Source organism: Lagopus leucura, unplaced genomic scaffold, assembly GCF_019238085.1.
Source record: "Lagopus leucura isolate 7727_CA_CO unplaced genomic scaffold, USGS_WTPT01 Super-Scaffold_100002, whole genome shotgun sequence".
NCBI lineage: Eukaryota > Metazoa > Chordata > Aves > Galliformes > Phasianidae > Lagopus > Lagopus leucura.
This window is the reverse complement of record NW_024962263.1, coordinates 29,284,692-29,311,875: the sequence shown is the minus strand read 5'-3', so window position 1 is coordinate 29,311,875 and position 27,184 is coordinate 29,284,692. Positions and strand designations below refer to the sequence as shown.

Genomic DNA, 27,184 nt, shown 5'->3' with positions numbered 1-27,184 from the left:
CAGCGCTTGCAGCTGTTTTTGTAGGAACGTGAGCTGTGGCACTCTTATTTCCCACCCACATCTTCCTTCTCCTGTTACTCTCTCCCGTGTAAACAGCGATAGGGCTAGAGGGAGTGGCCTCAAGTTGTGCCAGGGTTCTTTCGCGTTCTCCCATATTAACTCCCGAAGTGCCCTGCGGTCAGCGCACAGCTCCCCAGGTGAGCGCACAGTGCCACGTCACAACGGCCCCTTCAGCCTCCCCTTTCACTCTGCTGAGACCGCGCCTCACGGCTCCTAGAATCACAATGCTTCCAGCCCCACCCCACTTCAGTTGCTAGGCAACGGGGCGCGACCGGAAGTGCAGCGGCCGCTTCCGCCGGAAGTGACGGCGAGCCGGGCGGGGAAGCTCTGAGCGGAGAGGGGGGGATGCGCGGGCGGCGGCGGCCGTGGGGGTGGCCGTCATGCTGAGCCGCAGCTCGTTCACCAGTCTGGCGGTGGGGGTGTTCGCCGTCTACGTGGCGCACACGTGCTGGGTCATGTACGGCATCGTCTACACGCGGCCTTGTCTGGAGGGCGGCACGGCCGCCTGCGTCTGGCCCTACCTGGCGCGGCGGCCCAAGTTGCAGGTGAGCGGCGGGACCGGGCCGGGCCCCACGCCGAGCGATGCGGTGTCAGGGGCGAGCGGGAGGTGAGGAGCGCTCCGGCAGTGCTCGGACGCTCGGAGAAGTAGTGGGGTTGCGTTACTACGGATCGCCGCGCTGAGAGTGCCGGTGGGTGAGCTGATGCTTCTGTGCCGTCATTCCCCTTTGCTGTCTTTGCCGTTTCAGCTGAGTGTTTATACTACCACGCGGTCAAACATCGGTGCTGAGAGTAATATAGATCTGGTTTTGAACGTGGAGGATTTTGATATTGAGTCAAAATTTGAAAGGTAAGTCTTAGAAGCGTGACCTGTTTTTTGCAGTTTGTTGCCTGAATAATACGTGTACGGGAATGCGTATGAAATAAGTGGTTTGACTGTTCATGATGGCAGTCTTAGAAGAATAGAGTTCTTCTTGTATTCTTTGGTTTTGGATTGAAGCTATTCTTGCATACTCTATGGTCTGTTTGGTCTGCACTTGTATTCATAAAGTGCAAAAGTGCAAACTAGAAGCAGTGCTGAGGCAGGGAAGATGTGAAATGAACATCAGCTTTGGAGCTGAGGACTAGGTGCTGCTATAGGTTAAGAGAAAAAAAAAGGTATTTAAAAGTATGTTTTTTTCTTTAATTAGAAGTTCCTAAGATGTTTCATGAATGACATCACAGTCCTGCCTTGCAGGTTTGGTACACTGAGTTCACGTAGCGTCAATAAGAGGACTGTTAGGTTTATTACATTCATCATACAATGGCTTGGGTTGAAAGAGACCTCAAAGATCATCCAGTTCCAACCCTGTGCTGTGGGCAGGGCCGCCCCTCCACCAGCTCAGGCTGCCCAGAGCCGCATCCAACCTGGCCTTGAGTAGCTCTAGGGATGGGGCACCACAGCTTCTCTGGGCAACCTGTTCCTGTACTTCAGCACCCCCTCAGTAAAAAATTTCCCCTTGACATCTAATCTAAGTCTTCCCTCTTTCAGTTTAAAACCATTCTTCCTTTATGTAAGCTTCCTTTAAGTATTGGAAGGTCAGTAGCAGGTCTCTGCTTCTCTGGGCTAAACAGCCTCAGCTCTCTCAGTCTGTCTTCATAGCAGAGGTGCTGCAGCCCTTTGATCATCATAGGCCCTCCTCTGGACCCACTCCAGAAGCTCCATATTGAACACCTCACGGTCGCAAGAAGGAAAGCCTCTCTAAACAAAGCTTTGCTAGCAAATACAGAAGTGCTTGTTTCTCTCATATAGATTTTACAGACCTCGGACACTGTACTGAATTGTCTGCAGTTTTCAGATCCCACTCTAAATACCTTACTAGTTGTGCTGTATCATTTCAACATTAAATTTACATCACCGTACTGTTTTTAGCTACGTAAACAAATGTTTTGCAGTAGCAAACTGATAGTACTGGTAGTAAAAACGGCTTCTCATTGTGAAAATCCTATGTCAGTGTGCCTGGAAACGCTTGGGACTTTATAACATGTACATAGTCTATCACCTACATGATTTTTTTTCTAAACAGCTGTGCTTTCAGACTCTGAATGGAACCTGGAAGTCATACAGTGTTATCTTTCCTTGTGCTATAAAAACAAGCTTCTGTATAACTGTTTCAGTGCTAGTAATAATAGAAGTAAAACTTTTCTGGTGCTTCAGGGTTTCAAGATCTTCTGAAGCGATGTTAGCACTAAGATCTTGTCCTTAGATAAATTTTTGAGTGCACTCTTGTATTGTAAAGAGGCTTATATGATTAGAACTGTTTTTGTGCTTTATATTTGCTGCTTCAATTTTGTTATTTAAAGCGGTGGTTTTGTTTTTCACTCTCTTGACAAAGATTTGCTTCAGCTCTTTGTCATTCTGTCTTTTTAATAATAAAAAAATATGAACTTCTGTGATTTAGGTCATATTAATCTATGGCAGATTTTAAAATAGAACTGTTTTACTAACGTGGTCTTGCTGTACCAGTGAAAGCATCCAGAGGGGAAAAAAGCAAAGTGGTAAGGATGCTTCCTTGGCAAACTCAAGGAGAGTGAACTGATGGTGCTTGAGGCTCCACATAGCTCTGTGTTCAACACGCTGTAGCTGAGAAGGTAAAGTGCTTGGCTTTGGTTTTTTACTGATTTTTTTAAAAATCATGCCTACAATCTCTGAACACACTCAGCACCTGGAAGGTTTTTCTCTACAAATCCTAGCATAATTTTGACAATACAACATAGTGGCAGGGGAAAACATTGATACTGATAATGTGGGCCTGTTGTCTAGGGTAAGGAGGGGCATGCTGGACAAAGATCAATGTGACTTGAGGTAATAGTAAAACACAGTAAAGCAGGCACTGTGGTAACATACTGGAGCATAAGAATCTGAATTGATCCCGTCCAGCTATGGCTCTTTAGGGCATGTTAATGAGGTGTGCATTGTCTTGCTTCCTTTCAGAATATTGTAACATTTTCAGTGATCCCTATCTGTAACAACTTAATATTTCAACGTCTCATCTCATAATGTCCTTATTTTGTATTTTAGGACAGTGAATGTCTCTGTACCAAAGAAAACTCGAAATAATGGCACATTATATGCATATATCTTTCTTCATCATGCGGGCGTTTTGCCTTGGCATGATGGTAAGCAGGTGCATATAGTGAGCCCTCTGACCACGTACATGGTCCCTAAACCAGAAGAGGTTAATTTGCTCACTGGAGAGTCAACCACGCAGGTAGGTGAATTTGCCACCTGTAGGAGGACAAGTGGGGAAAGAAAATGCATTTCTTTTGTAGACACTTGTAGTGTTAGCATCTGCTATGCTTGCATCTATAAATGGTGGGGACGTTTAAAAAAAAAAAAAAGGGGCAAACAGCCTCCCTCCATTCTTCTCATATGTCCTCTCATACACTAAAGGTAGGCCATTTAGCCCAGCAAATGTAGAGCCCACTGTTACACTGGCTGCTATTAAAATATTTCCCTAGTTAATATTAATTTTTTAAGGGTTCATTGCTTTTGGTAGAAATAGTGTATTCTTCTGTAACAGAATTCTGCTGCTTTGGATAGTGAATCAGATTCCTGTGAAGTAATTTGCTTTTGCAAAATAGCGATACGTACTTTGACATTGCTGAGTGACCAAAACGTACTGCTTGTTTTCCTATAGGATGTTCTCATAAGCTGTTCTTTCATTTCAAGAGAATAACACAGTATTTGCTAAGGGATACTACTATAATTACTCATCAGAGGGAAAAAAATGGTGTTATGTACTGAAATACTTACAGTGTTGTACCTCGTATTCAAGGGGAGTTAGAGAATCCTTTGGAATCTGAAATACAGAGGTAGCTGTTAGTCCTGTTCCTAAACCCTATTAGAATAAAATCGAAAAGGAAATGAAGCTGGAGTCCAGCATTAAAAAGTCACAGTAGATGGTGTTCATCCCAGGAAAAGCAAATAGAGTACCCTGGAGATCTGAAAGCTCAAGTCTTAGCCTGCTTCAGCACAGCTTTATACAGTATTTGGAGGCTCAGAAGTTCAAACCAAGTGATCTGATCTCTTTACTCCCCAAGATGAGTATAGTTGAGCATCCTTTTGTCTGTTTGGAAGTAACATCTGAATACTGTGCTATCTTCACGTTTGAGTGACTGTTTTCAATACATGCAGATGCCCATGGCATTAAAATAAATTGGAGGGATATTCACTCTCAGTGAACTGGGTTGTGAATGAGCACTGAAGTTTTTCAGTGTCAAATTCTGGTGGATCTTTACAATCATTCTGTCGTAGTTAAGCAAAATACTTGGTATGGTTAAAATCAAGTTTCTTAACATCTATTCTGTGGTACAGCTTACAACTCCATAGTTGTCTGTGCTTTAGAGTATTATCCTGTTCAGAATTCTGCATGGTTAAGCAGTAAGTATGTATGTTTATTGTTTATTGTGTTTTTAAAGCAGATTGAAGCAGAAAGACAGACCAGTGCTCTAGATGAGCCTGTTTCTCACTGGAGATCAAGGTTAACCTTGAATGTCATGGTGGAAGATTTTGTGTTTGATGGATCATCCCTCCCTGCTGATGTTCACCGTTACATGAAAATGTAAGTTAATGACTTAATTTTGCTAGGATTGTTAATATAAATTTAATTCGCATTTCTGTGAAAGTTATCTTTCAGTATTTTTTGCTTAAATTTGAGCTGAAGAGACAAGAATAGGCACTCTTTAATGCCTGCATTTCAGCAGTGACAACAGTGAGATACTATGTACTTGAAAACCTTATTGGTAATATCTTGATCCTAGGGAGTTAAGGATTTAAAATATCTTTTTGTATGGGTGTTACCATGGTAACACAAAACAGAACTACAGAGATAAAAGTAAAATGCTGTAGCGGGCTTCGTACCCTCTTGTTCTCAAATCTGAAATACTTCTGGTCACTAAAGCATTTGTCTCTTGACCTTTACAGTTATCCTTCACATGCAGATTAGCTGTGTAAACAGTGAGTGCTTAAGTAGCACAGCTGATCTCCTGCATCCCATCTTCTTTTTTCCTCTCTGTGGCTTGCTTTATTCTATTTTGTCAGTGTTTTTTCATACATTATGTCACTTTTTTCAAGAAAATACTAAAAAGTGAGCTTTTAGATGGGCAGTAGCTCTGCTCGCAGCTCACTTAAATTGCTTGCAGTGTTAACCATATCAACAGTGCTGTGTTGGCTGGTGCTGCCGTATGTTGATGCCTTTCTCCACAAGTATCCTCTTAAATCCAGAAGGAGCTGCTTAGTCAGCAGACACTGGGATTCTGAAATAGCTTCCCAACCAGAATAGATAAACCAAGCAAGTCATAAGGCAGACCCAAAACAGGAAGGAGTTAATGAATCATTTCTGGTCATGTCTAGATATAAGTCAGTGTTGATTTATTGTTGTATGATACAGGAAATAGTTTGGAAATGAAATAGCCTGCTTCAATTCTACTAGCAGTAGCTTTAATTGTAGTTATTTTGTAGAAATTGAACTTTCTTCATTTAGAGAATCTGTTTCTGACGCTGAAGTTAATACTTCGTATTATTGTTACTCTTGAGTATTTAGAACACAGTCTTTATCAACATAGGTAGAGACTTCTTTGTGAACTACTGAAATTCTATTTTCGGACTTTAAAAAGTTCAGTTATGTGACTTCCACTCTGAGTACATCACAGTGTATGCAACAACTGCCTCCCTAATGAAGGACTTCAGGAATTTGTGCCTTTTGGGGCACTAGGCCAAACAGTTCTCTGAGTTACTGACAAAGCAGTTTTCTACTGGTTAATTTTATAGAGACCTCAAAGGATGTTAAACTACTACTAGCTTTGTGCAGATTTGAGAGATGATAAAGCAGTCCCAGCAAGTGCTTCTGTTCAGGAAGAGAGAGATTTAATGCTCCTTGTGCAATCCTGCTGATAGTATCCAGCCTTTTAAGGTGCATACCAGCAAGGCATTACTCTACTTAGTCCCATGCTGAGTAGAGCATCTGCTGTTACTGATCTGGTAGATGTCACTGAGGGTGTAGAGGGGTTGGGGAGATGCTGGAGAGTTGTTGCAGCAGGAGAGGAATACTTGAGACAAAGGATGCAAATATACGGTCAGCACGTTTCTCTTTTGACAGACTTTTAAAGTTCCTTTATCCTTGTTCATGCGACAGCTTCAGCATCATCACAGCTGATTCAATTTCTCTTTCATTCTTTTTTGCTTATTCTTTCTACAAAAAAGTAAAACTAAACTGAAAAGAATAAACTGGAATGCATACTACTTTTACGGACTTCTCTCAATGGGAGACCAGGCTAGCAGTTGCTTCTTGGTGTGTGCTGGAGACTAATGTGCTTGGAAAGATGATGGGAAATACCTGTATGGGTAGATCTGAAAGTGTTGATTGAGTGCTAACTTGAATAGAAAAGTTTTTTAGGTCACCACAATTATAAAATCCATGTTTAAACATCCTAGGGTTCAGTTGGGGAAGACAGTGCATTACCTTCCAATATTATTTATTGATCAGCTAAGCAACAGAGTGAAAGATTTGATGGTGAGTAATAGAATGCCTTTAATTACATTTAATAGTAATCTTAAATATTGTTGTAATTAAAATTTTCTTCATAAGTTTTTTACTGTAATGAAAATCTATTACTAAAGGATTCTATCAGTGACTGTTGTTTGACTTAATGGTCAGCTGAGAGTCTGAATTTGGGTTTTGAATCTCCCCATCCTTGCAGAAGTATTTGCCAAATACGTTCTTCCATTCTGCCAAAAGATGGTTGCGTTCCGTTGTTGCTGCCTTTTGGAAGGATGAGGGGAAAACTGCAGCATCAGCTGTGGTGAGAGCAACCACATGACTCCCTAAGCTGGTTGATGAAGTTGTGTTTGTGTCCCAGAGTGCTTCTATTTTTCTTCTAGAAAAATGAGCATACTGAATGTTGATGGTACTGGAGTAACGTGGAGATAAGAGACCAGCTACTGCTGGTCTCTTATTAAACAATAATGTATAATGCTGGTTTCTTGTTAAACAATAATGTAATATTCAGCATTTTCTAGGTAGGAGTCTTGGTAGATGAAAGCTTTCCATAGGCCTTCTAGATTCTCATTCCAAATCATGAAGTTTAGCTTAGACAAAGAATTTTTCTGCTGAATGTTGGGAGAATATTATTTAAGGATGCCTGTTGCAGGCTTATTTGAGAAAATAAACCCCAGAGTATTTCAGTTACAGATTGTGGTAGCAGGTAATTCTGTCCAGTATTTCTTTAGGTACACTTGTAATGTCTTTATCAGCAGTCACTGTCATTTGTTTTGAGTTTCTTAACACAGCTCATTGTTAAGGTTGGTATGTTCATATGAGCTTCTAACTGGTTGTGTACCCTGTTTACAAACAACCTCAGCATTGTCATGTTAATAACATGGCCACAGTTGTCATCTATATCACAGTAAGTGCAATTGCAATGTGCTGCCTTAAAGTGATTGAGATCACTAAACTGAGTTAGTACTTGTAGACTTCTAGTTGTTCATTAAGAAGGAGTTCATCCTACTGAACTGCTGTTTAATTTGATTTTAGTGTTCAGGAAATTCTGCCTCTATCTTTATGGCAGTCTGATTTTCTCTCTGCATCATTCCTTACTCTTTAGTAGTGCTTTGTCTGTTACTCCAGATGGTGCTTGCTGCATCTTACTTGCCCATGTATTTGCAAAATTTTTGTTTCCTGTCTGTCTTGAACAGGTAAAAATTCTTTTCCTTTTCTCCCAGAAATGTTGATGTAAACTTTAATAAGAAGCTGGAATGAGAACGGAGAGATTATAGACATCCCTTTAAAAGGAGAAGCCTGGAGGATCAACATACAGCATTCAGTAGAATCTTTCTAGCATCCTCAGCCTTCAGCTGTAACCCATTGATTTTCATCCTGTTTGGATATCCCTTGCAGATCTCTGCTGGATTTGTAAAACCTCTCCCAGCTTTCCTTTCTCTCCCTTGCGTACATGTCTTCTACTGCTCTCTTTGAAAAGCCTTGAGAGGGCAGTGAGACTACTGGAGGAAAGAGTGCATGGGAGAGCCAACATAATTCTCAACCCACATCTGACCTTGATATCTGGGGACCCTAAAAGCATTTTCTGCAACATCAAGATCGGAAGAAACCCATTCACCTCTGATAAGTGAGAGCTAAGTATTACTGTAGAAAGTGTAGAGTAACAGTTCTGAGATGGGGATTATGATTGAGGAGTAAGAAGAAGCTGAGATTAATAGGTCTGGCACTCAGAGGGCCTGCCTGGCTGTAGCCTTTAAGCTCTCCCTGAAAATTTAAAACATGTTGCCTGAACTTGTGCCTAAATAGCTGTGGAGAATTCTGTTATTTCTAAGGACAATTTTATTTTGTTTTAAACCTTTTTGAGAGACGGTTGTCATGGAGAAAGAGCTATGTCAGTGTAAGACTTTTTTCAAAAAGAAAAAGGGTCTTTAGCAGGCCCTACTTATCTCTCATAATTGAAATGCTGATGAGACCGGAGAATTAACTGAACTTATTTGCAGCACCTCATATGCTATGCTTTACAGGTAGAGTCTCTTACTTAGCTTTAGCTGTGCTGTTTTCACCTTTCTGAACAGGCAGCAGCATCTTGCTTTGCCACCATTGCCTTCATTTATCTCAAAAACATCCTCAGTTTAGTAAAGGTCTGGCTATGTCCTTCAGAATATGGTTTTTGTATGTGTGAGTGTCGTGTAGCTTAGCATGACCTTCTTGTCTACTTTCATAGAAGAAGTGTCAGAATGGAAAATTTCTTTAAATACACTGTTTTCACTTCAACTGAGACCAGCAGAGGGAACTTCATGTAAACTTCTCAAGGGCTTTTGTATACAGTAACAATGAGGTTTCTGTAAGAACTTGAACAAAACAAACTGATCATTTAGCATTTCTTGGGGAAAAAAAACCAAACCAAACCAAAACACACAAAACCAAAACAAACCAAAAAAGCCACTCACAAAGATTTCAAGCCTTTAAGACATCAGACTTAAAATTATGTGATTAAATCATAATATGGTATAATGTTTCTTTAGTTTCAAAAAAGTGAATGTGATTGGTGCAATTCTTCTGTTAAAAAAGAAGCTGTTTCTGTTTTGAAATGCAGGTCATAAATCGTTCAACGACAGAGCTACCTCTTACAGTGTCATATGACAAAATCTCTCTTGGAAAACTTCGATTTTGGATCCACATGCAGGATGCTGTGTACTCCCTCCAGCAGTTTGGTATGTTCTTATTTTTAATGACTCTAGGTGAAAACCAAATAAACAAGAAAAAAGCAACAGTCTTCTTTCCTTCAAGTACAAAGGAGGCACCGTTTTCTGGATAACTCATAAAAAGACTTGGTGCTATAAATCTTAACATTGCTTTACTGTAATAAGGCAAGGTGGAAACAAAATGCTGACACGTGATACAGGGATGGAGGACAGAAGTGAAACAACTTTCAATGTTGTTTGGATAGTCCTATTGCGAAAGTAAGTGGCTGCAATTGAGAGCATTTTGATCAGTTTTCCTCTGTCATCCATGGAGTGGAGAAGGTAGATCAGTTCTTATACAAGCTGTGTATAGCTGGTCACTCAACCATATACCCACGGCAAAACACAGGCAAGCATAGCAGAAAGACATTGGGTTTGAGCTGAGAATCAGGAAAAAATCATGGTTCTGATTAAACTTCTGATTAAACTGCTACTGCTACTTCAGAACTGACTTGCCTCTTACTTTGACTCAGGTCAAGTACTGCAGTTATGAATTTATAGGGTAATACAGAGAAACTGAGAAGTGAAAGGCAAATATGATTTAGAAGCTTGAACATTAGCACGCTCTGTGTGTCTCATTCCTGCTTTTTCTGGACTGTACGAAAGTCTAAATTAATAGACAAGCTCTGTAGCTTGTGAGGATCTAACTTTGTTACAACTTTGAACTGCCAGTTTCCAGATCATGTTAGCCTCAGTTTGTGAAATGAGGCAGAATGGCTCTTATTTGCCAAAGGATTTGATGATCCATATTATGAGAACTGCTGAGAGTGCTCAGTTTTTCTGAGAAGTTTAGACTTTAATCATGGGGCCTGAGACTGCTTCATCAAGAAGGTATCTTTATGCTGACTGAAGAAGTTCAAAGCTGTAGCTGTCATTTGCCAAATGCAGTCCTTCATTCTGGCAACCATATTTATCACAGGCAGCTCTCTTTGAAATAATGGTTGTCCAGTATATAAAAAAAGTAGAAAGCATTCGTCCTTTTCTGATTTCAAAAGTCAGTGGAGAGTACGTTCTTGGCTTACAGCTTGTGGTTTTTGGAGGATGCTTTTTCTTTTTCCTTTATCAAGGACAAGCTTCTGCGTTAATTCTACGAGGGCCATCAAAAGATCTGATGCTACACGTATTGTTATGTTTCTTGCTGACCTCTGTTGCCTTCCACAGTGTACTCCTTTTCTTGTTTTTTGTTTGTACTGTGAAACTCGCTGTTCTTGTTTAGATTATGAGTTCAGAGGCAGAGTTGAAGAATCCTTATTCTTCCTACTTGTGCCAGAAGGACCTCCTGCGTCTTGCCATTCGTGTCTCAGTTGTTCAGCTTATGCTCTGTAGTTGTGCAATATGTTAAAGGCACATCTGTCTGCTTGTAACTGATGGGCTCTGTTTAAGGCTAGCTTAATAACTAGCCAAAAAATGTGTAGATTCAGGTTTTACCAATAAAGCTACCATCTTGTTTTGGGTTTATATTTCCTTACCTAAATATATGATGGTGAAATAAGCCTTTCAAAGGAGTCTCTAGCATAACAGCAGTTAACTGTCTACTACTTCTTTCTCTTAGGATTTTCAGAAAAGGATGCAGATGAAGTGAAAGGAATTTTTGTTGACACTAACCTGTACTTTCTGGCTTTGACCTTCTTTGTAGCAGCATTCCATGTAAGTGGAATAACTTTGGATTTCAGGTATTATAGAATATAATGAAAAAAGGGGGGGAGATGTTTGCACTTCAGCTCTTTTATTTAGAGAGAACTGTTCTTGGAAACAGTAACTAGGCCTTAAATAATAATCTTGACCGAAATATAAAACCTTTAAAGTTATTATTACTTTTTTTAAGTTGGAGTTCAAGTAGAGATCCAAGAATTAATTACCTGTCAACAATGGCTCAGGCTTTCTGCTAAGTTGAGTTGTCCCAAGGCTATCACTGCAGTGGCATAGCTACAGTAGTAGTAATACCAGTACGGTATTATGTAGACTCAAACTGATAGAGTTTGAGTCTCTGGCTACTAACCCCTGCAGAAATCCAGATCAGCCTTGAAAGATGTGTGTAAATTGCAGAGCTTGTAGTTCTAGGCGTAGTTATTTCTTGTTCTGTTTCTCTCCATCAGTATTGGGTGTGACATGGTATAAATGTAAATCTTTGTTTTGGTGGACAGTGCTTTTAGATCTCACTGTTCTACTTTGAACATCTTTGATGTCTACAGTTAGGTGCAATACAATTCCTGTCTTCTGGGAGAGAGAACTTGTTGAGCATGTTATGTTTCTTTTATACTTGCATTACATAAAATTAATAGGGTTTGAAAGTCATAGATTTCTCAACCATATCACTCTTTAATTTTTCATTCTGTTTATCAGACAGTAAGATGTCAGTAGGCTGGGGTTAGATATTCTGGTATTTTTTCTTTTGTGTACTATAAGAATTTCTTGAATGTGTGCTTCTTATTTTTTAAGACAGTGAATGTGTGAGGAAAAGACTGAAAGATGTACTGAGTAAAGGTACTAAGAAAACTGAAGAAAATATTTGTTGTTCATAAATTTAATGCTAAAAAATCCCTAAAGTTTAGGCCAAATCATAGAATCATCATAGAATGGCTTGGGTTGGGAGGGACCTCAAGGATCGTCAAGCTCCAACCCCTCTGCCGCATGCACGGCTACTGACCTCCATATATGATACTAGATCAGGCTGCCCACAGCTCCATCCAACCTGGCCTGACTGCTTACTGGCTTACTGTAAAATCCTTACTGCTGAAATAGAGAGAGAACCTAATTTGCAGCATGGTAGGATTTTGTTGAAACTTTGGTGCTATCCAAGCCTCAACTATCAGTCTGGTACAAAGAGCTTACTGAATTCAGCATGATTTTCCCTGATCTGTCAAAGAGCTGAGCAGTTCTTGCAGGTATTCAGCTCTCTGTCCTGTGCCATGTGTTATCCTGTACTGGGTCACTAACTTTCTTCATGGGATGCAGCATTGTGCAGTGTTAGAGTAGAAACAGTACCTGCTGTTCCTCCTGCTATTTCACACTGCATTTGGAGCCTGGGCTTTTAAAACGTTTTTTTTCTCTTTAGCTTTTATTTGTTTTAATTTTTAGTTCACAGATGATCTTAATGCATTTTTAATTGTTCAGCTTGCAGTCTTTAATTAGTGCCTGTGCTAAGAAAATGAGTGTCCTTCTTGCTATTTGCAGCTTCTCTTTGATTTCCTTGCATTTAAAAATGACATCAGTTTTTGGAAGAAAAAGAGAAGCATGATTGGAATGTCTACAAAAGCAGGTATTGCCCAGCATGCAAAGTGAAATGTGTGTTGTATAATATATACTGTGTGCTTTTATTCTTACTCCAAATTGAAACTTTGTAGATTTATCCAGGATGGCAAAACTAGTTGTTTTTTTGCATAACAAAATAGCTAGCAGGCTGGTTCTAACTTTGCTGGTATGATGGGGGTTGAACTGAATAGGATGTAGGAAGGGTAAGAGAAACAGTGGTCTGACATCACGTCAAGGCTTCCCAGAGCAGATGAAGGTAGCATGCAGCCACAGACACTTGAGATTTAATGCTCCTCAGCCTTGCTTATGGCATTAATAATTACTGGCTGCTTTTCTAATAGATTATCCATTGTGATTATAAACAGAACTGGTAAACCTGAAGCTATCTGGCCTCTGAGATTATCCCTAATGGTGTCGTGTTTGCAGACTGATGAAAACATGTCAGCAGTATCAATACAAAGAAAAAATAAGGCATTCAAAATCGGGATAAACAGCAGCATGATTTTTATGTGGAGAATCTGCTTATTGTCTTCCTAGAGTACTTTTTATAAGGCAAAACTTACACTACATTTGGTATTTGCAGACAAAAATGTCAATAAAAATCCAAAGTGGCGCAGAGAATTTTCATTTTAAGTTTTAATTGCCAGTTATATAGCTAAGACAAACTGGAAAGACTGAGTTACAAAAGATTTTCTAATCTTACTATCGAAATACCAGTTTTCATTCTCCAGTAACTAACTCATGGTTCTATTGTCCCTTTATTAAACCTTAGTTACCTTTCTGTTTGTATCTCTTTCTTTTCCTAAGGGAAAAGTGTGACAGGCAATTACCCCGAAAAGGCACAGCGTGATTGTTGGTGTCTGAGTGCGCTGTAACTCTTCCCCTTTTCTGTCCCTGCTTAGTCTAATCAGAGACTTGCTTGATAGATGTTTAGATGCCTTCAGGATGTTGCAAAACCTGAGAAATAAACCTAAAATGTAGTTCTTACTATTTGCAAGCGTGAAATCAGTTGTACGAGGTTCAAGAACTGTCATTACCTCACAGCCTTTCAAATGTCAGGAACTTAGTTCATAATATTAATATAGTGTTGAATTGTTGGTTTTCCTTCCATCTTGTGTGATGAAGATTTCATTTAAAAGGTTTTTTTCCTTAGTTGTCTTTTTATTCTGACTGTGTCATAGAATTGTTCAGGTTGGAAAAGACCTTAAAGATCATCAGGTCCAACCACAACCTAACCATGCTACCCTAACTCTAACGACCCCCCACTAAATCATGTCCCTGAGCACCACGCCAAAAAGGTTTTTGAACACATCCAGGGATGGTGACTCAACCACCTTCCTGAGGAGCCTATTCCAGTGCTTAACAACCCTTTCTGTAAAGGAGGTTTTCCTGATATCCACCCCAAACTTACCCTGGCACAACTTGAGGCCATTTCCCCTCATCCTGTCACCAGTGAGAAGAGACCAACCCCGCTCTTGCTGTAAGCACCTTTCAGATACTGGAAGAAAGCAGTAAGGTCTCCTCTCAGCCTCCTTTTCCCCAGACTAAACAGCCCCAGTTCCTTTAGTATCTCCTCACAGGGCATTTTCTCCAAGCTCTTCACCAGCCTTGTTGCCCTTCTTTGGACCTGCTCCAGCACCATTCTGTACTGAGGTGCCCAAAACTGAACACAGTGCTCGAGGTGAGGCCTCAACAGTGCTGAGTACAGGGACAGGATGACTTCCCTAGTCTGCTCATCACTGATACAAGCCAGGATGCCATTGGCCTTCTTGGCCATGTGGGCTCACTGCTGGCTCATATATAGCTGACCGTCTGTCAGTACCCCAAGGTCCCTTTCCATCAGGCAGCTTTCCAGCCACTCCTCCCCAAGCCTGTAGGCTTGCCTGGGATTCTTGTGACCAAAATGCAGGACCCGACACCTGGCCCTATTGAAGCTCATACAGTTTACCTTGGCCCATCTATCCAGGTCCCTCTGTAGTGCCTTTCTCCCCTCTATCAGATCCACACTCCCTCCCAACTTGGTGTCATCCACAAACTTCCTGAGGGTGCACTCAATCCCCTCATCGAGATCATTAAAAAAGATGTTAAATAGAAGCAGCCCCAGTACCAAACCCTGGGGGACACCACTCGTGACTGGCTGCCAACTGGATTTAACTCCATTGACCACAACTCTTAGGGCCTGGCCATCCAGCCAGTGTTTCACCCAGCAGAGCGTGCACCCATCCAAACCATGGGCAGCCAGAATCACAGAATCACAAGGTTGGAAACGACCTGCAAGATCATCTGGTCCAACCACTCTCCTATTCCTATTAGTACCACAAGCTACTAAACCATAAACCATAAGCCAGCTGCTCCACAAGATTGTTGTGGGGTCTGTAGATCATTGGCTGTTTCTAGGACTGTTTGAACTATCAAGATGTATATAGTTCATGCTTAAACAGCTTAGGACAGAATTAAATAAATGAGCCAACAGTCTTCCTTCATCTCAGCTGTTTATGTAAATATTAATAAGCCTTTTGTGGTTTGTTTTTTTTTTTCCACCTAGTGCTTTGGCGGTGCTTTAGTACTGTTGTAATATTTCTTTTCCTTTTGGATGAGCAAACGAGTTTACTGGTACTGATCCCAGCAGGCATTGGTGCTGTGATTGAGGTGAGTTGGTAAAGCTCTAGAACCAGGTAGCAGTATTCTCTGCAACATCTGTCATCTGTGTCTGGAGTTTTCCAGTATTGCTTAGCAGAGTATTCTGTAGCTTATTGTAGAAGAGGGTTGCTAAAGTCTTACTGGAAAAGCACTGCTGTGTCCCTTTATTAAATAACTAAACTGGGAGCATAGGTGTTCTCTGGGATGTGTCAGCACATATTGTAGAAGCCAAGCACAGAGCTGTGCTGAGCCTCCTTCCTGTCACATCACTGATACGCATCACTGGTGAGCAGGCATGTATGACCACGTCAGCAAACTTTCACAGACACATTTGGCAAAGAGCTGGCTGTGGCCCATCACACACTGCCCTCAGGACTGCAGTTTTCTCCCTGGCTGTGACTGAGGTGCTTGGGGAAGGAGGGAGGGACTGATGACTGCTCACCAGGCCAATGGGCTGCAGGTACTCCTTAGGAGCCCGCTTAGGTGCAGTGAAGCACAAAATTAGCCCTAATAGGAAGGAAGAATCTCTCTACCTAGTGTTGTTTGCAGATCTAATGATTTCTCAGTATATAAAAATAAATTTGGGATTCCCATGTGGAATTTTTGACTACACGTCTGTTGTAGTTGCAGATATGAATGCAAAGTCACAGTGCGATCCTTAAGATTTTACCTTCATGTATAAAACTAATTAAGCTTTTGTGAAAACTTTGAACAGTGGTGCTATGTAAAAACTTGCTTAACAGGTGGCTGCTGGAGCTCTGAGGTTCACAATGGCTCTGAGCAGCTGACTCCATGGAGGCACTGCAGTCCAGATGTCCTGAAAGGACTCTGTTACTTCACTTACAGTACCTCAACTGATATGGGGACTTAGTAGTACAGTTTCTCAGTGTTGTGCTTGTCGAGGAACACACCGTTTGGTTTGTATCAGCATTCAGACAGTATGTTGAAGTCAGACTATTACAGCTTTATGCAGTGAGTGCTTAAAATAGATATTCGAGGATCTTGATTCTGATCATCTGAACCTTGCATTAAAAATTCCTGTGGGTAATTCTTTATGTGCAAATTTTGTTTTTGTTAATAACAGCTCTGGAAAGTGAAGAAGGCTTTGAAAATGACAATCAAGTGGCAAGGCATACGACCCAAAATTCAGGTACAATAGACATCAACACTTCAGTGGTTTGCACTCTTGAGCTTTTTACCTTCTTAACAGTAACTGCAGGATACTGTGACTTGTGGTTTTCTGTGATGTGAAGATCCTCTCTTATGGGTAACTGAAATGAAATAGCAGAATAAATAGGTTCAAATGTAAGAATTTCTTTGGTCAGTTCTGTAGAAACAGCAGCAATTTGTATGTATTTATGATGTGAGAAGCCTCAGAATTCCCCATACGTGCTGAATCTTAGCAGGTGGACTGTGCTCTTGCCTACTGTGTTGAAAAGTAGGCAACTTTACTTAACTGGCATTTTAATTTAAACTTAACTGGCATTTTGATTTAAACTAAGGAACTGAATTTTTCATGAAGCCGTAGGTATAACTTCTCTATTGTAGAACTAATGGAAGTTGTGTCATGCTCTGGGAAAAAGACAAGTGTTTTATAGGTCCTCTGGGTAAGAACTGTAAGACCAAAAGCTGTTTGCAGGACTTGCAGTGTCAGCAGGGGTTAAAATAAATGCAGGTAATATTTCCATTTTATTGACATGAATGTAGTCTCTTTCAAATCTTTCATTGTCTGGTGAAATTTGGGGAAAAGACACCTTTGATTAAAGGATAGCCTACATTTAAATAGTTCCTTTTGTTGGTGAGAAACAGTTATTTAATATTGTTTACTTCATAGGATGAACTGGATGGGCTTTTGTTCTGTTGGAAGTCTTTACTTAAGAAGATTGTGGCTTTGTTCCTTTAACAACGTTTGAAGAAATGTGTTTCTTTTAATGAGACTTTGACATTTTTGTAAGACTACAGGAACACAGCTGGTTGAATTGCCTATCTGTCTTGTTAAGAGTAATCTTATGTTGGTCTGGAAGCAGAAATTGATTAGTACTCATATTGACATTTAAAAACATCCACATGCTCAAAACAACAACTCGCAGAAAAGAAAATCCAGTTTATCACATATTTTTCTGTTAAAGTGGCAGTATTTGCAAAGTAGCTGCACTTTGCCAATTGTCTTGTCACTTGCCGAACGTTGATCTTTTGCCTAGAGGCTGCTGAACAGTATTTCCAACAGTAGAATTGTTGGACCATTTGTAATTCTTATGAAAATGCTGCTTTAAAAATAATGCTGCCACTAATTATAGAAGAATTTAGCCTTTAATCTTGAGAAAATTTTTAGTGAACGAATAGACAGACATGGAATTGAGGGTGATCCATAAGTGATGCCTTCATGTGAAATGGTCATTGTTTTTCACAATCACTTCCTCTAACTGCCAGATGCTGTGTCATGTTGACTCTGCTTTTGCTTTGTGAACTGTTTCAGCTGTATTTCCTAAGCAAAAAAGTCCTGGATGTTGAGTGTAAAATATGAAGGAAAACATTAAACCTTTTGGTTACCCTGCTGCTGTGCAGCAGACTGAGCAGGACATCTGTATGACTGTTGTACGCAAGAACTGATAAGGTCTTTGAACTGTTACCTTGCTGACTGTATAAGCAAGTGAGCTTGCAGTTTCATTCTCTATTTAGGGAGTCAGCCTTTTCTTCCAGTTCTGTCTTGATTATATATTTTATATGTATTGCAGTTTGGCGCATCCAACGATTCTGAAAAGAAAACTGAGGAATATGATACCCAGGTAAGAGGGAATCCTTAACTTCTGATCGATGAAGTCTATAAATGTGGTCTGCTCTTTTGCTGGTTTTATTCCTACAAGTGTATTTTTCATCTTCTCATACTTGTTAAGGGGATCGTCATCATGCAAATGATCAGATAGTGAAGATTCATTCTAATGATTTATGAAAAGAAACAGCAAAAGAGTTCTTTGTTAGCTGGATTACAGTGTTTGAAGAAAATGTCATCTGTACTAAGGATGTCAAACTAGATGAAACTAGTCACAAAATTTTGTCTAGCAATTAATATGTCTGCACCAACAAGTCATGAGTGATTGAAAGCACCTTTCCAGAAACTTGTCCTCTTGTGACTGTAAAGCTCATCAGGCCTCAGATAAATCTCATCAGATTTAAGGAACACCATCTGCTTTCTTTAATGGAAAGATTTAGAAGTTATGACATTAATCTATGGGTCACGTGCAGATATCAGTACATCTGTAACAGGCCAGAAATCTTGAATTACGTCTGTGTTTGAAGCTGGAATCTGGTTGAAACATTTTTTTGAGAAGCAGAGTGGCAAGCAACATATCTGAAGAAAAGTTACTCTTTGTGTGTATTCCTTACATAAATCAGTATTTGTACTTGTTACTTATGCCAGTAGAATGATTGATCATAGGTAGCAACAGTGGTGTTAAGTGGAGAGCAGCTCTCAAACTGGCCCACACTGCTTATGTACTGAGGTTTTTGGTGGTCTCAACTGTGCACTGGAATTTTCAGGATCTCTTGAACTGAAGCATTCTGGAAATAATAGTAGACATTTAGAAATAGGAAAAGATGTTCAGGAAAAAAAAGATGTGGCTGTCTTCGAGATGATGCCATGAAAAGTCTGCTGTATATAAAATGTGAACTAATAAACTATTTTCTTTGTCCTTCAGGCTATGAAATACTTGTCATATTTACTCTATCCACTGTGTATTGGAGGTGCAGCTTACTCCTTGCTGAATGTCAAATACAAAAGGTACTGTCAATCTATAAAGGATCTCATAAAAGGTTGAAACATCCCCTGTTTTTTCTGTATTGATTAATTGGAGATGATGGGATATAGAAATCAGTTCTGTTTATGTGACTTACAAGCTAGGGAGTGTAGACTTGTATGGAATTTAAGGCTGGAAAGTGTAGCCATTTTTTAACACCCTGTAAGCTATGGCTTATTTCAAGCTGTGTTTTTTCACAAGTAATCTGATATTACTGTAGTACTCAATAACTTGCATACAAGATTAAGCTGTCAATCACAAGAGGAGGAAGAAAGCTTCTCTTTGATGTTCAGAGAGCAGATAAGATGACAGGGAGAGATAAGAGGTTACTGTGGTTGAGTTCAGTAATCAAGAGAAGCAAAAACTGTCCTCAGATTATTTGCTTTGACCAAGGGATTTCTCCCTTGAGAAATGTGGCAGGTAGGATGACAAACAAGCAGAAGTGTTTTTGAGAAAGGAGCCTGTACTCCCTCAAACCACAGACTTACTGTGAGACATCAACAAGAGCTGAAGGGTCTGTATTTCAGGAAAAGGTGAAACTCCAGTCCGCCTTCCCTGAAAACAATACAGCTAGTTCATATTTGACTGAGAAAAGCAGACAAATAGATAGCCATGGGACTTTGCTCTAGGAAAAAAATCTGCAAACACATGCTTGGTGATGGCTGTGTAGGCTGTTTTCATAGTTTCTAGGCCCAGAAGTGATGTGGAGGAGAACAAGTACAGCCTTAAAATAACAGGAGAAGAATCTTCTGTTGCTGTCTACGTGTTCTGTAACTCTTGTACCAAAACTTAGGGCCATTTCTCTCTATTAGAAAATAGCTTCTTCAGAAGGTTCTTGTCTCATGAGTTAACAAATATATGGCATATAAAAATTCTGGCACTCACTCTCTACCTGCAGCAGATAGAACAGCTCTCTGCTATCTACTATTACAAGCAGAAGTATGGAATTTGTACCATCTAAGCCATCTGTAACGTTACTAATGCTGGAGCTAAGGGTTTGCTCCATTGAACGTATGTAGGGAGGGATTGTTAGATTTAAGGAGAGAAAAGTGTAGATTTCTTGTGTTTTCTCATTATCTTTTATAAGTGCTTACTTTTAGGGGTTTGCATCGAACAGTATTTGTGGTCTGTAATCTGTGAACTTCTTACAGTGCCTTGTCAAGTGCCTCCTTAACATTGAGAAGACAGTGTTAGAAATACTGACAGGACTCAGTGTGCAGCATTGCCAGGTGGGGTGCAGAAATCTTAGAACAATCTCCAAAGGTATACGAGTACTTAATAAAGCTCTCCAGAATTACTGGATGTGAAGCATCAGCTGCGTAATGGTCAGCAGCATCTCTGGAGCCCTTCTACTCCAAGGCAGGTGTAAGGTGTTCGGTTTGTGTATAAAGCAGTTCTCAACAGATCCACTTCTCAGAGTTGTCAGAGTCCTGCTGTGTAGGTGTTGTATGACAGGTTCACGTTTTTAGTTGAGGTGAGAAAGTAACTGGATTGTCTTGTTTGTTTATAGCTGGTACTCCTGGCTGATTAACAGCTTTGTCAATGGTGAGTCCCTTCTTATTTTTTTATTATTCATGCTTCTTCCATTGGAGGCAAAGACTCAAAAAATCACCAATATTACTTGCATCTGCATGGAACAATAACTTGAACATAGGTTCCAGAATTATTGCAGTAAGAAAGGGAGAAGAATCAACTACAATTGAAACAGAAGGATTAAATGTATTTTCTCATTAGGAAAATCTGTAATTCTCTAATTGTGAAAGGATACTTCTATTCTGCCTTTGTCTGTTAAGTTTTCTGTATTTTATCTTCAGGAGTGTATGCTTTTGGTTTCCTGTTTATGCTGCCCCAGCTGTTTGTAAATTACAAGGTGAGACTGAAAAGCAATAAAAGGCAACTGCTGTAGTGTCTTCTTCCAGGCTTTAATACAAATGATACGTTCTTTTCATCCTAGATGAAATCTGTTGCACACTTACCCTGGAAGGCTTTCACATACAAAGTAAGTAAAGCTTTAATTTAAAGACTGGTTCTGTCATTTTGAGAACAATTTTCTGAGAAAAACAACTAAGTATTATGTAGCTTAAGGCTGTGAGTGCTTTTCTTTTTGTTTCAAGAACTAAACTGCCTGTAAAAACAAATTTGTTTGCAATCGTTCTTCAAGGAAAAATAAATCCATTTCTCATAACAACTTTCCTATAAAGAGAATCTCATCCAAATTAGGGTGTGGGTAATTTCGCTTTTTTACTGTCACCTGTCTTAGGTATGTACAAATGTTGGCCTTGCAAGTGATCTAATGTTCAATTTAATACTTCAATAAAGCAAAAAAGAGATTACATTAACAAAGTGTAATTCTCAATATTATAAGAGCACTGAGAGGCCACATTTTAGCAAGTTGTGGGAGATACCAGAGACAGAAGTAGAGTACAGATTGTTTTCTGCTTGTGTGGTACTTCCCAGCTTCTGGGAAAGTGCAGTGACAAATGTGTGCTAGGCTGTGGTGCGTTGTCCCCACCACCCAGACTGTAGGAAATGATGCAGCACTGTGGCAAGGCACAACGTGAGGCCTTGGGGCAGGGGAAGCGAGTTTATTAAAAATAAGTCAGCTTACTGACACTTTGATACCTACACACCCACAAGCACCTCCGTGTGTGTCTGAGGGGTTGATATTGTATTCATCCATCCAGATGTCTGTGCCCAGGTATATTCCTTGCATTGACAGGGAGGACAAGCAGCACCCGCTATTGAGTTTCCAAGTCTGCTTTGTTTGCCCTTTGGGCCAATGTATTTCAATTCTCCTGAACTTAAGTGCTTCAAAAGGAAGTATTAAAAGCTGCTCAAGATACTCTGTTCAGTTCTGAAAAGATAGTGTGATAAAAGAAATGTAGTCTTAAAACAGAATGCCTGTTATAACTTTTCCATATCTGTGAGCCCACAGCAACAGCCCAGATTTCTGATATTTTATGTGTTGAAGGAGTATTGAGCCATCTGGGAGAAACAGATTGGAGTATAGATAATAACAGCATAGTAACTAAATAGTTATCAATACAGTAATCAGTCCAAAAATAAAAATAAGGTCCTAATTTTTCAAACCCATAGTAGGTAAATCAGAATGTTTTTAATAGAGAGAAATAAAAGGCGCAGGGAAGGAATTTCACAATTTTGGCAAAATTTATAACTGCAAAGAGATGTGAGCAGTTGAAGGACAGCAGGATGCAAGGGCAGTATTGAAGGTAACCTTCATAGCAGAATTTTGCTTCTGAAATGCCTTTTCTTAAAGAGCATTTACGGGGCTGCTGTTAAGAGATGCCAGAAACTACCACAGTGAAGCGTGGCTATACATAGAAAAGAGTGTTTTCAGCTATGTTCAACTTCTTGGGCTATTTCCTAGTGGGTATTTAAAGTTGCTTGCTCTCTTCTGTGCTCCTGCAAAAAAAATAGTCCAAGGTCTCTTCTGTTATTGTTCGTTTTGTTGTTGGTTTTTTTTTTTTGGAAATAAGAGAGCACTTTTTTCTTTTAAAACTTAAATATATATATATATTTTTTTGCTAAGGGTGACTTTGGCAAAAATGCAAACATTCCTAAATTTTTGCTTTCTGTAGTTTTACATTTTATACTTTCATGAGGCATACCTTCAAATGAAGTAATCCCAAAAGAAAACTAGCTAGACTAAATACTATTATATGAGTTGCCTTGATGTATTCAGTTTCCGTTATTTTTGAGGACTGCCTAAATGCCCATGGGAGGATGAAACTTTTTCTTCCTTTCATCATCATAGGATCACTCACTTGGGAGTTAACTTGGAAAGGCCTTGTTTTCTAACTGGCCAAGTTTTGGTGTTTCTTTTTCCTTGACTGATCTTTGTGCAGGCTTGAGAAGTGCCATACATATTCTTTGAACACTTTGGATTGATGGATTAGTTTTGACTTGCCAGAAGGAGCTTTCCTGTTGGAACTAATAAGAACTTCTTCCTGTCCAACACCTCAGTGTTCTTCTCGTGCTTCGTTTCATAATACCAACAGTAGTTTAATTTTCAAGAGCAAGTCTTTTTTTCCCTTCTTGTGACATGGATTCATGCACTGTGAAGCCAGAATAACAGCTTTCTGATAATGAAAGGAGAAGCCGTTGTAAGGAGATTGTTTGCTAGCCCATTAGTGAATATTCTTTGCTGAATTGGTTTTCTGGATGTTTTTAGTGAGCTTATTGCACCATCTTATGAGTACTAAAGCTGGTATACTGTGAAGAATTGACTAGTCTTCTCTATAGACCAGAAACAGATGCAGAGGAGTTGCCCTGCTCTTCACTTCCTTTACCTTCTCTCTCGAAATAATGTCATCTTTGCGTGTTCAAGCCTCTCTGCGTTGCTTTCCCAGCAAATGTCTGTGAATTTAAATTTTGTCACTGATGAAAGTGATAAATATTTCATAATTGCTTCAGAAACAGCCTAGAGTATGTCTAGCTGAGCAGAAATGGTGTAGAAAATTGCATCTCAGATAAGGGATGGATGTTTGCTTCCAGGAAAGCACTGAAAATGTTTTAAAATCTCCCCAGGGCTGCCAAGTTAATGTTCTTAAGAGCAGTAAATGAGTAAGTTCTTACAAAAGTTTCAATTTATCCACAAAAAATGAAAGTGGACTATGACATTTTGTAAATCTTAAATCATTTGAGTAAAGTGTTTGAATACATTTTTTTGTCAGTTTCTTTTAAAAATTTTGCTGAAGTTGAATACATGTTTTTCCTCTCATACAAAAGTACTCTCACTTACCTCAAACAGTATCGTGGCATGGTTTGGGTTGGAAGGGACCTTAAAGACCATCTAGTTCCAATCCTGCTGCTATAGGCAGGGACACCTCCCTCTAGGACAGGTTGCTCAAAGCCTCGTCCAACCTGGCCTTCAATGCTTCCAGGGAGGGGGCATCCACAACCTCACTGGACAACCTGTTCCAGTGTCTTACCACCATCACAGTAAAGAATTTCTTCCTAATACCTAGTCTGCCAGTTTAAAGCCATGTTGCTTGTCCTGTCACTACATGCCTTCATAAAAGGTCCCTCCCCAGCTTTCCTCTAGATGCTGTTCAGATACTGGAATGTCACTGTGAGGTCCCCACGGGGCCTTCTCCAGGCTAAACAGCCCCAGCTCTTTCAGCCTTTAATCGTATGGAAGGTGCTCCAGCCCCCTGGTCATCTTCATGGCCCTCCTCTGGACCTGCTCCAGTAGCTCCGTGTCCTTCTTGTGTTGGGGTCCCCAGAACTGGACACAGTACTCCAGGTGGGGTCTCATGGCAGCAGAGCAGAGAAGCAGAATCACTTCCCTTGACCTGCTGATCACATTTCTCTTAATGCATCCCAGGATACGGTTGGCCTTCTGAGCTGCAAGAGCAGATTGCCAGTTTGTGTTGAGACCTATATCCTTTTTAATTTAACTGTAATTCAGTAAACAGTATGATCTTCATTTAAAAAAAGCACTTCAAAGTTTGCAGTGGTTTTTCAGCATTAAATGTTTTTATAAAAAAGAAATAGTCTGTGTATCTGTGAACAACACTGGTAAGCCTGTTTCCTATTGCTTTGTATTAATTCCTTGCTTCGTTTTGTCTGATTTTGTTTCTTGACAGCTAACTGAAGTGTTCTGTTCTTTTATTTGTAGGCATTCAACACCTTTATTGATGATATATTTGCTTTTATTATCACTATGCCAACATCTCATAGACTGGCATGCTTTCGAGATGATGTTGTGTTCCTGGTCTATCTCTACCAAAGATGGTATGGCCTTTCTTCAGTATTCCTAAGAGTTTTTACAGCACTTCACATTGGCGTAAGAACTACAAAGCAATCTGGAAAGGCTATATGCTGTAGTCATTAAATCATAGAATCACAGAATGGTTTGGGTTGGAAGGGACATTTAAGATCATCCAGTTCCAACCCTGCTGCTATACGCAGGAACCAGCGTGCTCAAAGCCTTATCCAGCCTGGCCTTGATGGATTCCAAGGAGGGAGCATCCACAACCTCACTGGGAAACCTGTTCCATCACAGTGAAGATTTTTTTCTAACTATCTAGTCTAAGATAGAGTTCCCAAGGACAAATATTTCTCTAAAGAAACAATAATTTTAAGCCAAGTTTATGTTATACCAAAAATGGTAAATGCAGATTTCAGTTTTAGGTTTATATGCTCACACTAAGAGTAGTAAAGTAGGTCTCCTTGCAAGGTGAGTTTTTTTTCTAGAAATTAAAAACTCAACAGCTTCTGAGAGGGGCTGCGCCCTGGTTTTGAATCTGTCTCTTAATGATAAGATGTCTCTTAAGAGTCCCCCCCTGTTACAATTTGAATTATCAATTTCAACAATTTTTTAACAATTATCAAATACAATTTGATAAGTCTTAGTATTTGGTGTTTCTGTAGCTAATTTTTAAGTCTGTCATATTTTTAGGCCAAAAATGGAAACTGAAAATATGATGAGAAAGGAATTCTGTTTTAAAATTTAATAGTAGAGAACTGATTAAATGTCCTTCAGACAGCAGACAAGTAACCTGTGGGTAACAAGTTTTATTTTTTTCCTGCCAGGCTTTATCCTGTGGATAAGAGCAGAGTGAATGAATATGGAGAATCCTATGAAGAAAAGCCAAAAAAAAAAAGCTCATAGGGAATAATTAATAATTAAAGATTCTGACCCTGGACTTCTACTGATTACGTGTATTATCTGGTCTTAAGGAAGAAAAACTTATTTAATAAGAGTATTTTTAGAGCTTATGACAGAACTACATGGACTATACATCTTCTATATTGCCAAAAATCTAGTTTTGATATCCTTCTATTTCAAGATCCTCGTGTGTCCTCACAAGGTCCACAGTCTGACAGATGTCATTAAATAATCTTCCTGCATTTAAGCTCCTCTTCAGTGAAAACCTTAAGTGTCCAGAGCACTGTAATTAATATCCAGATCTGTGTTTTTAAGGCAACTCAGTAAGTGGAAGTGCGGTGCCATGCCACTGTGAAAAGTCAAAAAACTAACCAGTGTGTTACAGCAGAGTCAAGCATTACTGCCAAACTGGAGGCTGTCAAAAAGAAAATGTGTAATTATCCAACTGTATGCTAATTACAAATCGTCCTAGTCTGATAACAGAAATCATGGGAATTTTAGAAGTTAGTATTAAATTTATATGTGGACATAGGAAGTTCGGAGCTTCAAATCTGTTGGCAATAAATGAGACAGATGGTGGTGTTAAAATTCAAATTCTAGCCATTTTCTTAGCCAACAACATTGACAGAGGGTATCAGTTGTCTTAAATGGAATGAAGGTGTGAAACAGCTGTAACATGATTTCTTTTAATATGTATCCAAGTTCATATAAACCTTTCTGCATTGTTGACAAACCTTTTTTGTTGCCATAGTAGGTATTAATGTAATGCAAATCACTGTTGTGTGCTAGGAAGGTCTCTTAAAACATCTTAATTCTTTGTAATGTGGTATCTGAGTGACATAAAGGGCCAATTCCCTGGTGTTTCAAATTTAATAATTCCTTGATCCTTCTCCTGTTTCTCCTACCCCCATTGTATTTATGTGATTAAACACATCATTCAGGTGGAATGGCTTTGCTCACTTACTATACCGAGCACTTCCTGGAAAAAGGGAAGAAAACCAGCCTGGTGAAGAATAAGCATCTTACTTTGAAATAATTTAAACAGAAATATCCAGAAGGCAGAATTCTACTTTGTAGTTCTGCTTTTCCTTTGGCCAATAACTACAGAGTAACCCTAATCATTCTTCAGCTGCCGTGGTAAATAGTACCCTGTTTGTACAAGGCTATTTAACTGCTGTTTGCCACTGACTGAAAACATTAATTGAATAACTTCAAAGAACACAGATTGCAGTACTCTTTAACTGCTCTATGAAGTAGCTTTTATCCAGATATCTGATAGTGCAGAAGTGTTATGCATACTCGAGTCTCAGAAAGATATGGAAACACACGTAAATTCTTCTGTCACAGAGCACAGTCTTTCTTATCCTGAAATCCTTATGCACTACTGGCAATGGAAAGGAGTCTTGAAGTGAATATTTACCTCATGTTTATGTTCAGACATCTTTACATTGTTAATTGCAAATGAGGAGGACTGTAGACCTGTTGATGTTGGCATTAAATATCCATAAGTCTATGCAAATCTGA

The 27,184-nt window shown here is 39.6% G+C and overlaps 1 protein-coding gene across 1 annotated transcript; it reads left to right on the top strand.

Annotated features, from left to right (window-relative positions):
• The first annotated feature begins 422 nt into the window (after window positions 1–422).
• Window positions 423–27,184, top strand: CLPTM1L (CLPTM1 like). The gene is made up of 17 exons (XM_042870280.1): window positions 423–605; window positions 807–907; window positions 3,119–3,308; window positions 4,519–4,661; window positions 6,533–6,611; window positions 9,193–9,310; window positions 10,893–10,987; window positions 12,515–12,599; window positions 15,138–15,241; window positions 16,317–16,382; window positions 17,968–18,018; window positions 18,928–19,010; window positions 20,537–20,571; window positions 20,841–20,896; window positions 20,981–21,025; window positions 24,668–24,783; window positions 25,585–27,184. The coding sequence occupies exons 1-17, from the start codon at window positions 441–443 to the stop codon at window positions 25,661–25,663; spliced, it is 1,611 nt and encodes a 536-aa protein (XP_042726214.1). The 5' UTR covers window positions 423–440; the 3' UTR covers window positions 25,664–27,184.

Bases quoted from the DNA above. Each gene is read 5' to 3' on its own strand.
- CLPTM1L (XM_042870280.1), top strand. From the start codon at position 441: ATGCTGAGCCGCAGCTCGTTCACCAGTCTGGCGGTGGGGGTGTTCGCC. The intron at 12,600-15,137 runs GTATTGCCCAGC...TTTTCCACCTAG, and splicing joins TGGAATGTCTACAAAAGCAG to TGCTTTGGCGGTGCTTTAGT. The intron at 15,242-16,316 runs GTGAGTTGGTAA...TGTTAATAACAG, and splicing joins GCATTGGTGCTGTGATTGAG to CTCTGGAAAGTGAAGAAGGC.